The sequence below is a fragment of the Pimephales promelas genome, chromosome 5 (assembly GCF_988280905.1).
Source record: "Pimephales promelas chromosome 5, fPimPro1.hap1.1, whole genome shotgun sequence".
NCBI classification, from domain to species: domain Eukaryota; kingdom Metazoa; phylum Chordata; class Actinopteri; order Cypriniformes; family Leuciscidae; genus Pimephales; species Pimephales promelas.
The window spans coordinates 26,563,690-26,580,876 of NC_142773.1; the positions used below are offsets into that span (position 1 = coordinate 26,563,690).

General features: G+C 35.9%; 1 protein-coding gene across 2 annotated transcripts; it reads right to left on the bottom strand.

The window, feature by feature from the left end:
- Positions 1 to 804: 804 nt before the first annotated feature.
- Positions 805 to 15,325, bottom strand: kif2c (kinesin family member 2C). 2 transcript variants are annotated; one of them, XM_039654810.2, is made up of 22 exons: positions 15,123 to 15,325; positions 14,407 to 14,501; positions 12,557 to 12,679; positions 12,308 to 12,362; positions 12,168 to 12,206; positions 10,703 to 10,834; positions 10,398 to 10,502; positions 10,188 to 10,291; positions 9,693 to 9,788; positions 9,559 to 9,613; positions 9,297 to 9,459; positions 8,292 to 8,382; positions 8,141 to 8,204; positions 7,958 to 8,049; positions 7,580 to 7,722; positions 5,217 to 5,421; positions 4,623 to 4,733; positions 4,451 to 4,518; positions 4,264 to 4,354; positions 3,426 to 3,500; positions 1,648 to 1,741; positions 805 to 1,049 (listed from the first exon to the last, which is right to left on the bottom strand). In XM_039654810.2, exons 1-22 carry the CDS (start codon positions 15,181 to 15,183, stop codon positions 985 to 987), a joined length of 2,127 nt encoding a protein of 708 aa, XP_039510744.2. In that variant the 5' UTR covers positions 15,184 to 15,325; the 3' UTR covers positions 805 to 984. The 2 variants fall into 2 exon arrangements, with proteins under 2 accessions (XP_039510744.2, XP_039510745.2); XM_039654811.2 differs by lacking the exon at positions 12,168 to 12,206.
- Positions 15,326 to 17,187: the final 1,862 nt, after the last annotated feature.

Sequence of the window (17,187 nt, forward strand, 5' to 3'; positions counted from 1 at the left end):
ATTTAATACATAGAAATTATTTCAACCACTGTTCACCACAACAGCACTATAGTTGACATATTAATATATACATTTAGAACAATTATTTGCTAAATATTTTGTTGAAACATGTTTTACACATGCACACATAACCACCCCAAAAAGCTGGACAGAAATAATACACTGATAATTAGATACAGAGAAAGACAATCATTTATTAAGCATTTAACAATGAACAGTCTTGTAAAAGTGTGCAACAGTGTGTCTACAAATGTAGTGATCGCGCAAGATACATTTAACTTGAATTCACAATTTTGGTGCAATATATGCAAACACAGATATATGCATTTACACAGTATGGGGGTAAATAGTTGGGAGGGGGTGGGAAATGCCACCCAAAGAGCTCAGAGGAAGCCGTTGAGCTTCTAGGCCTCACACGGAGATGTGGGGCCACCCACTCACAGGCTGATTTTGTTTATTTTCATCCTTTGAGGTAAACTGTTCAGTGTGAGGAGTTTATTAGGCCTTTGATTTGTCATGTGTAAGCTTGTGCTTGCAGGGCAAGTGTATACACTGTTTGTGGCTTGTATATAGTGGCGATTTGGAGGTCAAGGCTGGGGGTGGTGGTTTTGGGATGATGGGAACTGTCTCATTTTGGGGACCAAAAAAAAAAAAAGTTTCAATGTGATGTGAAACAAGTTAGAATCCAAGTGCACAAAAAAAAAAAAAAAAAAAAAAAAATCACAAGAGCTGATGATTTATGAAGATTGCTTTAAAAAAACCAAGACACAGCATTCAAAATGTGATTATGATTTGCAAAAAAGATCCAAGATGAGGGAACCTTTATTCAGTACACAAAAATAATTGAAGCGTACACACATAAAAACAAACAAACAAACACTTGATGTATCTCTAGCCAGATAGCAGATAAGATTATTAAAAGAACATACTGAAAACAAATTGAAGAGCTTTCTTTGCAGTTGTTCGCAGATGTCTCATCTTAGGTTAGGTTGGTGACATCCTGATCCTCTGTTCTGCTTCAATAGCTGATCTCAAAGCCTGGTAAGACGCTACAAGAAGAAAAACTATTATTTCAATGCTGTAATTATAACAGCTATATATTCTATGCGCTGGTGTAAAATGCTCTAATGACCTTCATGGAAAATTATTTTCCCTTAAAAATAAAATGTACACTTGTGTTCACCAAAGTTTGAATGGTGTTAGGAACAATTTAATGTTTCCTTGCTAGTGTTCAGTTCTTTTCTGAGTGACAGATATTTTTAATGTCTCTATAATGAAAGAGTTCAACCTCAAAGAATGATGCTGCTCTTCTAAAAAAATGAAATAATAATAATTTGATCCACATAACTGTAATTAACATTGACAAGTAGTATTTCTTGAGCACCAAATCAGCATATTAGAATGATTTCTGAAAGTTTATGGGACATTGAAGACTGGAATAACGGCTGCTTGAAATTAGGCTTTGCCATCACAAGAATAAAGAACATTAATTAGAAAACAGCTGGAACATCATACACAATATTTGAGTTTTTACTGAAATTAAGAATAAAAGGAAGCCTTGGTTAGCATAAGAGACTTCCAAAAACCTCATTGACCTAAAACTTTAGAATGGTAGTGCATGTCTCTGTTTGGATTAAAATGAAATACCTTGGAGTTTCGTCATACATGCATCAATCTCTGGTAAATTTGCTAAAATATCAAACGAGGGATATTCCATGGATCTGGCAATCTCACTGCACCCCTGGAAAAGGAATGAGAAACAGAATTAAAGGTCTCAGATCAGTTAAAAACTCCTGTCTGAAGAAATGCATTCAGGGGTAAACAAATAACAAAGGGGCGTTTTGTAATCTCACTTCAGGCTGGATGATACGGCCAAAATGTAGATCATGATATATTTTTTAATTTCGGTTGAAACAATATAATTCTGATATCGATATGAACAGTATAAAAGCCTCAAGAAAAACTGCCAAGAATGCCCCACAATAACTTCTGAAAGATGAATTTGCCTAATCTCTGAAACCTCCTCCTATAAAACTATATAATATTTTAGATTTTAAATTTATTTGTAATATTTTTATTTGTATTTAGCCTTCATACAAACAAGAAACGTAAAATCACTGACAAAAAAAACATAAGACTCAAAATATTAATATCTTTAAACTGTAGGCAAACTTAGGTTGATTATAATATTCTTATAGATGCATAAAGAATAAGAAAAGTCCTCAGAGTTGCTGCAGATAAAAAAAAATAAACAAAAAAGATGTTTCTGAGGGACATTTTGAGTGTTCATGACACCCTGAATTCATTCCAATTGATGAATCTGAATGCAGTGTTTACATGAATGCTAAACGAGTGATCGGGTCACAAGCTTTAAGCTTCAAATCGGAATTGGTTTTCTGACGTTCACTGCACAAATAGTTTACCGCTGCACTGTTTGCACATAATTACCACTCTCCTACATTGATTATTTGTTTTAAAATGCATCCATTTCTGGTGATAATTTGGAGACAAATAATGAACAAATAAACTGTTGTGCTGCTGCTTACATTTATCAAGCAGTTAAATTACTTCTCCCTGCAATACTGTAAAAAAGAAATAATTTATGATTCATTCAAACTCATTTGCTTATTTCATTAAGCAGGAAAAACAGCTTCTTCGTACGTCATACATACTCTATTTGAACGTCATTGCACATGCGCAGTCCTTTCAGTCTGTTTTCAATCCGATCAAGTGTTTGCATGTCCTCTTGATCTTATTAGAAAAGGAATAAACTACCGCTCTTAATTCGATTAAAAATGTATTCAGATCGAGCTCAATCTGATCAATTAAGGTGTTTAAATGAAGGTTTTTCAGTCAGATCGAGCCATCAATCCGATTACTAATGGATTATCTGGTTGCATGTAAACGTAGCCCATTATACCTGTATAGCTCACATACATCACAGAGACGTCTATTTGATGTGTGTGTTTACATCTGGAAGACTTTTTTTTTTTTTTAAGAGTGTTTGCTCATCTGCAATACGTCTATGGGACGTTTCTTGTCAGATGTCAAATAGACGTTTAGAAGATGTCCTCCAGATGTAATGATTTAGAATGCATGTTAAACTGACATCTTAAAGATGTCTATCAGATGTTAGTAAACAGCAGATGCTTTCCAGATGAAGTGACCTTTAACAGACATCTTTCAGACGTCCGTGTGCTATCTGTGCGTATATTGAAATATCAAAAATGTTTAAAAATCATCACCGTTACTGGAAAAATAATAATAATAGTGACAAATATTGATATTGAATTGTCCAGCCCTAATCTCACTGCTATGGGGAGCTTTGTAACTTTTTGAGTGATAGTGAGGTTTAAAACAAAGCCACCCACTCAGGACAGGTGTGTTTACACAATAGACACACAGAAAGCCGGAAAGCTACAAACCTTCAATTCTTCATAAAACCGCTCCTCCATATTAGACACTTGTGATATAGCCTCAAATGCTGGAACAACAGACTCCTGAAAAAAGAAGTACATTTAGGGGGTTTTGATTTCTATAAATAAGTTAAACACATGCATGTGTACATGTATGTATACATTGTGAACGATTCATCTGTTTCACTCAGAAGTATGTCACAATATTTGTCTTCCATTTCATCACAATTTTACGAATAGTTATGTCAATAGGGCTGGGCAATAAATAAATAAAATAAATAAAAATCGATTTTTCGATTAATCGCTTTTTTAAAAGCACACTCGCGTTTAGGAGTCGGGACATGATGGAAAATTCACTTGCAAAATCGGGCCAGCATTGCATGATCGTAACAAACGTTTATCATTTTCACGTCTTTTTAAGTTTTATCAGCACTGGTGAATTTTTTTGTATTAATTTACCACTTGTAAACTTATGTCTACTGTTGTTGTTTTTTTTTTTTTATAAATATAGGATTTGTATTACATCTATATTCATTATAGTCGAATAGAGAATCAAATCAGGAATCGAATCAAGAGCTTACAAATCGAAATTGAATCGAATTTGAACATCTGAATCGATACATAGCCCTATATTTCAATTTGTTTGATTTATAAACAAAAGAAATATTAAATCATGCCTTTAAGTCTGAAAATTAAGTAGTTCAGAATAGTCAAATTCAGTGACTTGGTTCAATTAAAACCTCCATTCGAACACAAGCAAAACAAAAACATCAAATTCAATTCGATCTGTAGATGAAAGGAAATTCCTGAACACTTAAAATAAATATGCAAGGCATGATTCACTCACCTCCTCTGAGGAGTTTCCCTCCTCAGAAATCTCTAGGTGTGAAAAATTCTCCACTGAAGCTCCCTTGGACATGCCATTCAATTCCTTTACCCTGTCAGAAACAGAAAACTGACAGTAATAACTATATCACACCACCAGAGGTCAGTCAGAAGCAACCCAAGTTCCCATGAAGACAAAAAAAAAGCACCTGTTTGCATAACGTAGTGTATTCAGAGTGTATTCACAAGAGCCCATACCAGGTGATATCATTGCAATCTATAACAGGCATAACAAAATGGAAAAACAAGGAGATTGTTGAAATAACAGTATTAAAAGCAAGCTCTAAAGAGAGGTTAACTGATTTTATTATTTTTCCTTACCATACAGGTCCTTGAATTTTCTCCAATGAAGGAGTCTCGAAGCACCTGGGTGAGTTTGCTCATCCTGAATGGGATGTGCTCACTGTTTTGACCCAAAGAGCGGATGCACTCCTGAACAGTCAGGTAAGAAATGAAAAATGTATTGCATTCAAATTCTGTAACTGCCAATTACTTTTGTGTTTGCATGAATGGTGAAACAACTGGGAACAAACTAGTTTTTGGCACTAATGAAGCAGCAAACAAAAGCTATAAATCAACAAAGGCTTGTTGCATGAAGCCAGATTCCGTTTCTACCCAGGCGAGTTTGAGATCAGTTGAGAAAACACTGTTCGTATTTGCTCAAATAGCAAAAGAAAACAATATTGTTTTTTTTTACAACTTTCAAAAAAAAAAAAAAAAAAAAAAAAAAAAGTCAGTGCCAAGTTACTTTCAGTTAAAACATCTCAAACATCCATTTTAGTCTGGGACTAGTCATAAGCCCTTGTCCATGAAACCAGGTCATAGTATTATAAATCTGGCTGTGTACTTAAAAATGTCAAATGTGTGTATTAAAATGAACCTATTTGGTCAATCAGTCTTAAGACGACAAAGCACCTTCAAAGCCAGCAGGCTACGGTTGATCTCCGCAGTCTCCACTATGGTGTGCCGATCATTACTGCTGACATCATTGCCACGCTCGTTCCCAGCAAGGTCCACCAGAGAGAACTTCCCATGGAGGAAATTCCGCCGCTTTAGGATTACTTGCAAAATCGCATGTGAACGTGAGGAGATGGCATTTGCAAACGTTTGGCCAGACGTTCTGGTATAGAGAGAGAAAGTTTTTGTTAAACTAATTATCTGAAACAGAAATAGATGCACTGTATTGACGTCACTTTCCCATCAGAACACCCCCTTAGCCAGACTGAGTGGCAAAACATCCTAAAACATGACTGGATTTATTAGGAGATACAGTAAAAACGAGAGTAAAACAAAAGGAATTCTTAAATTTAAGGAAGTTGGACTCGACAGTGTTCCTTACAACTTAGCAAAGAACCAGAGTGGCCCATGGACATCAACATGGACAGAAATCGGGTTTCCAGACATTCATAAATGCCGCAGAAATGTATAAAGCAAAGGCTGTGACCAGCTAGACAACAGTAAAGACTATATAGGTACATCTAAATCCAGATGATCATATTGTTATATTTTGGGCGGCCCTAAAACTTTAATGCATTATAGATCTAACATTTTAATATTTCTGTAAAGCTGCTTGGAAACGGTGTGTATTGTGAAGCACTAAAACATTTGACTTGATGCTTGGTCATACTTCAAGATGGGATAAAATCACAAGGACATCAATTGATATTTTAAACATTTGATTGGAACTTTAGAAAAGTTATCTGGATAACGGTCTGTCAGCTGTTACCATACAGAGTTCTGTGTTATAAGCTGACTCTTTAAAAACTCTTTTGTGCGAGTAGTATGAAGCTGCAGACTCGGAGACCTGTATAACAGTCCCCCTGCACCCAGAGTCCCGTATTCTCAGACCCCTCGTTTTTCGAACACAGCGCCTCCTATCAAATTCTATCGGATAAACATGTGAAGAACTTAAGCCAAAACGTGAGTAGGCTATCTTCAAGTTTATTTAGCAAATCGTAGTAGCCTACTCGTTTGATTTATTTTTTAATAAAACTAATTTAGCTCATCGATACAACATATGACTAGTCCATTTAATATTTGTAAAGATAGTTTGTAACAAGATTTGAGCCGTTAATGTATGTTTCTTCGCCCTCTTCCCCCCGAAAATATTTAGAAGTTAGCCTTTAACCTTGGACTTTTTGTAGAAATGTCAAATGCTGCAGTTATTTTCACTGCCCATTCTGTGCCCCTATATATTTCAAACCCACAAAGTTCAAAAACGTCTCAAGGGACACTTCAACAGAGCAGTGCAACATGGTAGCTAACATTTGCAAACATTTTTTCCCTTTTTTTTCCCTTCCTTTTTGAAACATCATAAGACATGTGTTATCGGTCCTATGTTGTAGGCTATTCCAGGGTACACCATACGTCGATGGAGTTGCCGCTGCCGAATCCAGCAAAATCATTTTATGATTATGCAAAGCGACTTATGAGTTTTTTTTTAATGCAATTGAAGACGAAAAGTAAAGTCACGAACACAGTTTTTTCTTCCCTTTTTCTTTACAGCAAGATGATGTTTAGTTGATCATTAAATAAAGTACAGAATTGTTTATTATTGGTGTTTTGTTTATTTTGATTTGTTTCAAAATATCAAAAAACAGATATTGTAATGTTAATTAGACATTATAGGTTGAACTGAAAGAAAAATTGGAATTTGAATAAAAAAAACACCATAACACCATTGTAGCAATATAATATCACATACTATTTTTCTGAAGATAGTTCAATCTGTAATTGAATCCCTTCCGTCAGTAACAATTTTTTTTTTTGGCACATGCATTAAGCAGGGAACGGAAATATTTATTGGATAATTTATTTGGGGACCGTAATATTGCAAATGCAATATTGCATTTGGATAATTGTGCGCTGTACTCTGTGGGCGGGTGTTATTCGATCTTTTGAACAGCAGGAGGTGCTGTGTTCGAAAAACGAGGTGTCTGAGAATGCGGGACTCTCGGTGGGGGACTGTAGATGCAGGCTCCGAGTCTGCAGCTTCATAATATTGTTTTGTGCTCCTATCTATTTATCGGTCAAACATTGTCCAAACATTCCTTTATAGAACACATGGATCATCATTTTTTTTTTATTTATATTTTAATGCTGGCAAAAACTTCACAGTAACGTAGAATATAAGATGCTAAATATTTAAGTGATGACTTGTCAATACAATATATAAAACACAGACTCAGTGGGTAACCACCGTGATATTAAAAACACTGGTAAGACAAGGGCTGCAGCATAAACGTAACCATTTAAGAAAGCGTTTTCTTAATATTTACCTGCATGCACTTCCCTTCTCAATCATCTTGATGACGTCATCAACAGATGACACGGGAACTTCGTGCAGGCCAACAACGTTGACCTGCTGCTTCTCATCCTCCAAAACACGCAGCTTTGCTTTCTTATTCAGCAAGTCAAACACCTGCAGTGCACAAAATGTTCATCATCATGCCTGAACAAGTACTTTATGCTTGCAACCACAATCTAAAAATCAAATCAGCATAAAATGAAATAGCCCACTTGTTTAATTGAGCATCAAGAGTACATTAATCAATTGTAAATTTTAGGTTTATTTGCTCTAGCAAACACAATCATCCATCCGTTTGACAAGACATCACAGAAATGTTTTGGAAACATGTAATACAATATGTGCAAACCTTGCCATTGTAGATTTCAAAAAAGGTGACATATGGGCAAAGGTCCATATCAGCATATCGCTTTTGCTTTAGGAGGGTAAATACATCCTGTGCTGTGAAGTATGCAGACAGATTAATATCAGAGTGAACATGGATAAATGTAACAGCCCACTAAGTAAAGTAACATTTGACAGTTACAATCACCTGCCAGGGCGTAAATCCCTTTAGAGCTGTTTTGGCTTTTTCCAGTGAAGTCTCCACCCATAGTCTGTAAAGAATGCCTTAAGATCAACAACATGGTTTTGGATTGTTTGGGATTTTTTTTTTTTTTTTTTGGAAAACACAAACAACTTACATGAGTTTTGCCACTGCCTGTTTGGCCATATGCAAAGCACGTCGCCATACCACCCTCGAAAATGGTCTTAACCAGAGGCTTAGCGGTGAACCTAAAAGATAAATTCATAACCATTTGAACATTTTGTAAGTTAAACTTTGGCATATCCCCCAAAAATATAAATTCTGCCATTATTTGTTAGAAAAACAGTATTAACTAGAAATTGTATTCCATGTAAATACAAAGCATGTTTCATGTTTCTTGGAAGACAGACATACAATTCTTGAATAAACAATACCTGCCATGCGCACATGTTAATACTAGAGCCAGACCGATATGGATTTTTGGGGGCCGATGCCGAAAAAAAAGCCAGATAAAATAATATCGGTTGATATATCGGTATGTGTATATTATCATACAGTAGCAATATTATGTATGTGTATTATAGTACAGTACCAGTCAAAGGTTTGGACACCCTTTCCTATTGGTGTGTACAAACATTTGATGGGTACTACTGTATATAGAATACACAGTTTAAACAGAAGAAATATATAAATATTTTGCAATGATCACTCAAATGTAAACGATAGAATGAGAATGATACATTTGAGCTTTAACCAAACTAGTTTGTACTGCATATTATATTACAAACACTGTTGCATAATCTTCACTAACGACTTTCTTTTAATTTAGTCACGTTATATAAAACAATTTGTATCAATAAATATCAAAAGCGTCACTGACAAAACCTTATCTTGTATTTTTAGTCTTAATTCCTCTAATCGCTACCAGTGGAGGAAGAACTCAGATCTTTTTACTAAAGTAAAATTAATAATATCATAATGAAAAAGTTTTATTAATAATAATAATAAAAAAAAACACAGCACCTGCGTTTTTTAAAAATATACATTTATCGGCCATTATAAATGCTGATACCGATGGTTAGGAAAATGCCCAATATCGGCCCGCCAATATATCGGTCAGGCTCTAATAAATACCAAACAGAAACTCAAAATACTCAGCTACCTGTAAATCAAGTCATTAGTGGCATCTTCATCAAATGAGTAATCAAAATGGAAGTTCTGATTCTCCAGGTACTTGGTCAGATCCACTTTCTGCTTGGGCTCATGCAACAGCAGGGCTCCATTACCAGGTATTGTGACCACATCAATCTCTTTCTTTGCCAACTCTGAACACAAATAAATGAGAAATACATGAAAAGAAAAGAAAACCCCAAAAAATTAAAATTCAAGAAAGAGTTCAAGAAAAATTCAATTGGAGAACCTACCCTTTTTATTCAGAGGACGTTTGCGAACACAAACACATATTCTGTGAGGTTTGACCTAAAAATAAAAAAAAGGCACTGTGTGTTAAAATAATATGAATGAATAGATGCTATTAATATTATGATCATTAACTCACAGGATCGGAAAAGGACATGGGTACTTTCTCCAGGGTCTCTCTGAAGTCTTCAATCATCTGGTAAAACTGCTTATTAGGGCGACATGAATCTCCAAACTAGAAAAAAAATTGTGAAAGGAGACATTCAAATACATTTTTCCACATTTCTACATCAAGACTACAAGTGACCAAAACAGAGAAGTAAAAAAAAAAAAGAAAAGATAAGTAAATTGATAATTCTAATAAATTTTTTTTATAACAAAATGATAATAACTCCATTGTATGTCTAAAAATAAAATAAATGAATATTCTTAACTGAATTAGCAAACTTTTTTTCATATTAGTAGTCGAAATGAAAGTCCAGTGCAGAGGAAAATCAATATGGTTCAGTAATTAAGCAATAATAATAATAACAATAATAATACACCCCCCCCCCCCAAAAAAAATGCAAAAAATTCAGACTTCATTTGAAAAGGACTTAAAACTATAGGCATGATATCAGATAAAATACGGTACCTTTCCTCTCTTTTGTGCTTCAGGATTTTTAGCAAGCGACAACCGTTTGTTTGCCACCCTTGTTTGACCCCCAAACATTTCCGACATTTGAGATATGCGACTGCCTAAAAGATTACAATTACAACAGTGTGCAGTGAAGTGATGTAAATGTTAATAGCCACCACATCCATGATGTCAAAGGTTGCAGGACAAATTCAAAACAGTACATACTTGGTGGACCCATGGGGGCACATTTGGAAGCCTCACTCTCACATATAGCCTCAATGGTTGGTAGCAGAGGAGAAGCTACCTTTGAAACAAGTCTCTTCTGGTAGCCTGCCAAACCAGATGGTGAAATGTTTTGTAAAAGATGTTTTAACAATGATTTGAGTCTTCAAGCTGACAGTAAAAGTGAATCATGGGTGTGACACTCCCTTCACCTCACATCGATTACCAATCAATATCAGTTCATGCCAATCCAACATTACCTATAACTTGACTACATATCTTAATATCATGTTGATGTAGAGACAGACCTGAGGGTTTAGGGGTCGCAGATGTAGGAAGATCCTGAGAGAGAACTACTTCTGCAGCCGTTGCCGAGACCACAGGCGGAGGGGCGGGCAGTCGGAACAAGCACGTCTGACGTGTGGTCATTCTTCTAGAGGCTGAAAGGGACAGAAATATATGTTATGATGTCAGTGCAATTTATTTAAGTTTAGTCACATCAAGGCACTAATAAAGGGACTTCCAAAGTAGAATAAAGAGCTTCACATTATGCCACATTAAGGCAATCCAATATACAAATCCTGTATCTCCAAACCTATGATTGAATTTATCTGCAATAAAATTGGACAACAGTTTGGACAATATCTTCACCCTCATAGTATCTGACAATGTGCAGACATTGTAGAAATAAAACTTCTAAAATGATTAAAAGAACAGTCATTGCTACATGAAACCCAAAAGTGAAAAGCTACCAGCCACAGTGCATTGATCGCTGCTAGAATGAATGACCATCTCTGCCATGTGTGAACTTTCTGGACTGACAGAGACAGGAATTTATAGCATGTCCTATTTTTGATAAGTAGATAATTTGTAGAAAAGGCCATGTGGACAAAAGTGGGAAGAGACACCCTGATTAAAGGAGAACGCCGGTCAATTTTAACATTGAGCTCAATTTTTGTACATTTGGAGTGCTGTCAGTACAGACAAAAACGTCAAAAATCGGTGTTGCCTACACAGTGTTATCCTCTTTTTAAAATTTGCACCCTGTTGATTTCAGTGGGGCAAGTTCTAAACCTGCTTTTAGCCTCGTAACATCCTTGATTTGTCATTACAAGTGCACAGCCATGTGAGTGGTGTTATTAAGAGTGACCACGGTCAATCTGACTGCAGTAAGTGTGAAAGATATTAATAAAAATTATGGTAATTCACCCAGCTCACATACCTGTTTTTACTTCCTGTTTTCGGTCGAAGTTGACAGTAGTCGATTGTCGAGTTCGCGATCATTGGTAACTAAGCAATAGTGGAGACTCAAACTGTCAAATGGATAGTTCATCCAAATTAGATGTTGAACACACAGAGGAGGTTTTTGATCGTGCGCGCGAACTCGACAATCGACTACTGTGGACTTCGACCGAAAACAGGAAGTGAGCTGGCTGAATTAACATCATTTTCTTAATATCTTTTTATTATACATTTTATTAATATCCATCTACTGCAGTCAGATTGCCTGTGGTCACTCTTAATAACACCACTCATGGCTGTGCACTTGTAATGACAAATCAAGGCTAAAAGCAGGTTTAGAACTTGCCCCACAGGGTGCAAATTTTAAACAGAGGATAACACGGTGTAGGCAACACTGATTTTTGTTTTTCTCTGAACTGAATGCACTCTAAATGTACAAAAAAAATTATATAATTGACCGGAGTTCTCCTTTAAGTCTAATGAGAAGTTTGTGATTGGAGGGCAGAAAGAGAGCATGCACTTGATGCAAACCTGACTCTTCAGATGGACAATCATTATCCTGAGGAGCAGCTTCAAATAGGAAACACACCACAAGATTACACTGATGCAGGTCAGGAGACCAACTATGAATTGGACTAAACCTACTGGAAACAATGAATATTATAACTTACGTTCTGAAGTAGGTATTCTGGATGACCTTGAAAGAAGCTCCGATGCTCTGATGTTCTGAAGCATACATAAAGTACTGTGTGAATGACTAAGTAGTCAATAATGCATAGAAAAATGAAATTAAGACTTAAAGATGTGTTTTTAGATTAGAATGAATAAGAAATGTGTGTGATTTCACAGCATGAATGTGTGTAAAACACAGCAATCGTTGTAATATCCATAGAATTTGAGGATAAGCATACAGAACTCACTTTTGCCATTTTTTTCTCAGGTGCAGCGATAGGGGCCGTGGTGGGCTTTGGTTCCTCTTGACGACATGGTTGAAGGTGTTGCATAAGGTCAGAATTGAGTTGCTTGAGTTCATCCAGGTCAACCTAGAGTACAATCGATTTAATAGTCTAGTTAACTAGGGATGGGGCCGATCCGATCCAGTATCGGTATCGGGACCGATACCAGCGTAATTCACGTATCGGATTTTTCCGATCCAACCTGCGGAGAAATCCGATATTTATGATCCATGTCTGCGCTTTAACGTTGGCTGCTGAAATGACTCCAAAAGGGATTCCCCGGGGCTGCTAGTCTGCTAGCTGGTTGCAAACTGTGGAATGGATATCCTGAACGGAGGTGCAGCTCAATCATAGACTGTAAAAAATAGGGCTCAATGAGACACACAGACGCCCGCTCAAGAAATCCATTCCGCAGTTTGCAGCCAGCTAGCAGGATAGCATTGAGCTACCAATATGTTCGCTGTGTGGAAATCCTATGGTGGAAATACTTCACACTGGAAACACCGCAGCAGAGTAAGACAGCAAAATGCAATGTTTGCAAAGCCGTATAAATTAAACTATTTGTCTGTGATGCATGTTTGCAATTCGCAGTCCAGAAGAGAAAGAGAGAGAGATCTCTCACGCGGTGCCACAGCACGCACAACACGACAGCCCTGCTTAATGAGTGACGACAGAGAAAACATAGCCTGGTTACACTTTAGATCTGTGATATTAGTCTGATTTCCAAAGATTAAAGAATATATTGAGGTAAAAAAAAACATTAAACAGTAGCCGCATTCTGTGTAGCCAACTTCCTTCCCATCGCGGCGGTGCACTGTCATTTCTCCGTAAAACTCAAACTTTAAGACAGAATCAGCACGATCGGTAATTGTTGTAAAATGCCGTCTCTGCTGTTGCTAAATTGCGGGACGCTTTTAATAATAAAAAGAGCTATTAAAAGCACAAAATTTGCGCAAGAGGGCAGCGCGCACTCCGAAACAGACAAGCAAATTATACTTTGGGCTTCATATGCGCGTCTAAACGATCAAATGTAGCCTGCACAAAAATGTCAAAACGACCGGCTTGGAGATTATCACTTAACTACGTTCATTTTAGACATAAACGGTTTATGGAAATAGTTGGGAGAAAATATGGTGCATCAGTAGACTATGAAATCCGCACTAGTTCTTAAAGGGGCAGCAGTATAAATGTGACGATTGCAACATTACTGAGAATAAAACAACCAAAGGCAAAGAGAAAATCACTCACAGCTCTTGAATGAATAACTTCAGCTTTAATAAGCATAAATCTATCTATGATAAACTTTGCAGTGCTATTTTACTTTTGATTACTTTATTATAATTCTTTTTAGACGATATACCTGAATAATGTTAGTAGACCTTCCTGAAATTAAAGCACTGTGTAGGCCTGTATAATGCGTATATCTTTGTTTAATTGTCTATCTATTGTTTAATATATCTATTATATTTCTATTATATATATATTGACATAGGCTACATACGTACGTATCATCCTTGCTTGTAGAGAGGTGTTTATTTCAGCATCATATAAAATCAACAATAATGATAAATAATGTTAAAGCAAACACAGGTCTGGTATCGGAAAAGTATCGGTATCGGCCGATATCCAAAGTCAGGTATCGGGATCGGATCGGAAGTGAAAAAATGTGGATCGGTGCATCCCTATAGTTAACAAACACATCCTAGAGCATTGGCTGACATGGCTGTACAAGTGCAAATAACCAACAACTCCACACAGAAGACAATGTACTGTTCTATACAGTGAAAAAATGTTATGACAAATTAAGTACCAACCTCTTTCCCTTTAGTCATGCCTTTCTCAGCCCATTCCACATTGATTGTGGCTTTAGTGATGTTGACCGTTTTCACAGTGGCGCTGTGTATTCTTCCTGCATTGATGGGGAAACAGTGCCATAAACAACATTTTCTTAGTTGAACTTTGACTTTCATCATTGGTGCAAAAAAAGTATTATTCACTTTTATCGCATCTTTTTTCCCCCATACAATAAATTTTGACAGAGGATGTCATTCAGCATAACATCTCATTTCTTTAAAAAAAAAACCAAACTATTTAGATTAAGGTTTAGAATAGCATGTTAACTTTTAACAACAAAAGTAAATTACAGAATTATCTTTTTTTTTTTTTTGTGAATTAACGTTAATTTATCCCTTTAAAAACAACCCAGCCAACTATCCAACATGACAAGGGAACACAAGAAAAAGTGACAGGTTGTTGTTTGCATTATTGACATTATTTGCATTTTATTTTCTTATTGATTGTTACAAAAACATTGCTTTAGAATCTCTTTTAGTGTTGATCTTTCTGTGTAACGTTAATTTTCAATCTTTAGAAACCTCCCGCTGCAATCACTGCTACATTTATGTTAACTTTAACCTGATTTTACTTGGTTTGACATCAACTGATTTGATGATGCAGTTCGTAAAGTTAACTTAACGGTACTTGTAAAATATTGGCAGGTAACGTTAGCATTAGCAAACAAGCATCTTACCATCACTACGACTTATATTAACTGCGAGCCCAATAAGTAATTTCTCCAATGCTTGATCCATCTCAGGATATGGCTTGCTATTTACAGTTGTTTTCGGCGACTGAAAAGTTCAGATTTTCTAAATAAGTATTTTTCTACCACTTTGCCCTTAGTTGTAGTAAACCAACATAAACCGCTCTGCATTCAAAATTCGTCAGCGGAAGTCATTCGATTATTTATGTAGGTGGTGCTTCGTTTGGACCAATAAGAGCAAGCTTAAAAAATGACTGGCATTTCAATGCACCAATCAGATCTTAGAGTAGTCTCTCACTGGCTGCTCTTTTCACCACATGGGAACCTTCTACATTCAAAAAAACGTCACATTTACAGCAAAACCGAATAGTAAAGTCATGGAAATGAGACGTTAAAAGCCAGTGTCTTGGAATATGGTGTCTAGTAAGTAATGAAAATACACAAACGTCACTGAGTAAAGTCATGGAATTAATACAAAAGAACAAAACACACAAACAGGCTACTAATACCGTATAAACAGTGCTAAACAACGTTTCTTAGATTATCTCAATGATGGTTTTCATTAAGAAGCTGTTATGTCATTTTAAGTTGCTCCAATTTTTTAGATATCGTTTGAAATTCCACTGTCACAATAATTGTTTTTGTAAGTACTGGACTGGAAAGTGTAAGTCTCTGATGTACTAAACAAACCCTACAAATTAAATTGCCTAGGCAATTTAAACAAAACAAAGGCGAAACAAACAAAAATTATATATATGCATACACTTTACATAAGTATACTATTTATGTATATTATTTATGTAAATAATGTATATTTTTATGCAAATAATGCATATTAATTATGGAATAAAGAAAAAAATTAAATATACATTTTTATATAATCAATGCATTTAAAAATGCATAAAATAAATATATTGTAAAAAAGTCTCTATTTCTTAAAATGTTTGTATATTTTGATAAACAACACCAATAAATACCACTAGAGGGAGTATAGAGCTAAACAGAAATAAAATTTTGTCTGTTAAAGAAAGTGACCGGTAAACCAACTCGTGCAATTGCTGTGTACCCTTTCCTGAAAATTCCTTGACTGGGAGGGAAGATGGTGTTCTAACCAAACACAAAAGAATAAGGATCTGTACCTCTTGGATTTGTGCATTGTATTCAGGTGTTTTTACAACTCATCCCTGATGAGATCATGGCAAACACTTAAAGTGATTAATCCTTCCCCTGTTCCTGTGTGATTACTCTTTCAAGACTGCTCACGTTCAATTTTATGTTGCACGGATAGAAAAGCCTGGCCGTGCCCTTTCACATAAGCCACGGAGGAAATCAGGTTATTTTTTTCATATTGATTTCACATCATTATAAGAGTTTTCATGTAGTGAAATTACTTGTCCGTGCACATCCTCTGCTTAGCTGTTCACTTCCATAGTATTATTTCATAGAGACAATCAGCATCAGTAATTTCCTTGAATTCATATTTTGTCCCCATATTATATAAATATAATGTTCCCTTAATTCTGTCTCTTTATTTCCATACACATCCCATCTGCTTCGAGAACTGAGCCTTCGGGTGAGTTCCTCTCCGTCTCTGTGTTTGGCGTACAATTAAAATAAAAGCAACATGCATGGAGTGCTTGGGAGATTTTACCATTTATGAACTGTACAGGGCAAAAAGTTAAAATCGATGAAGTAGAAACCGTGCAGGATTCTGGCCTCCCCCTCCTGTAGGGGATGGGAAAAACACATTTACACTCTACTGTGATAATAAAAACAGTTATCTTTATCACAAAGCAAATTTTGCCACATAAAACATCAAGGTTACTAAGGCTGTCGTCAAGCTATTGAAATCTGAGAGACGGATATACAATATCATAGTTTATTTGACACTGCAGATATACAACACTGTGTGGTTCTTATACCATAACAGACATTTATGACTGATAGCTCCTGTATTCTGCTCCATCATGTTTCTAGACAAGGGTGGTTCCCAGCGGCTTATATCACTTTTGTAATATTATGTGCCAAGGGATTTGCAGTTCAGCAGCACAGT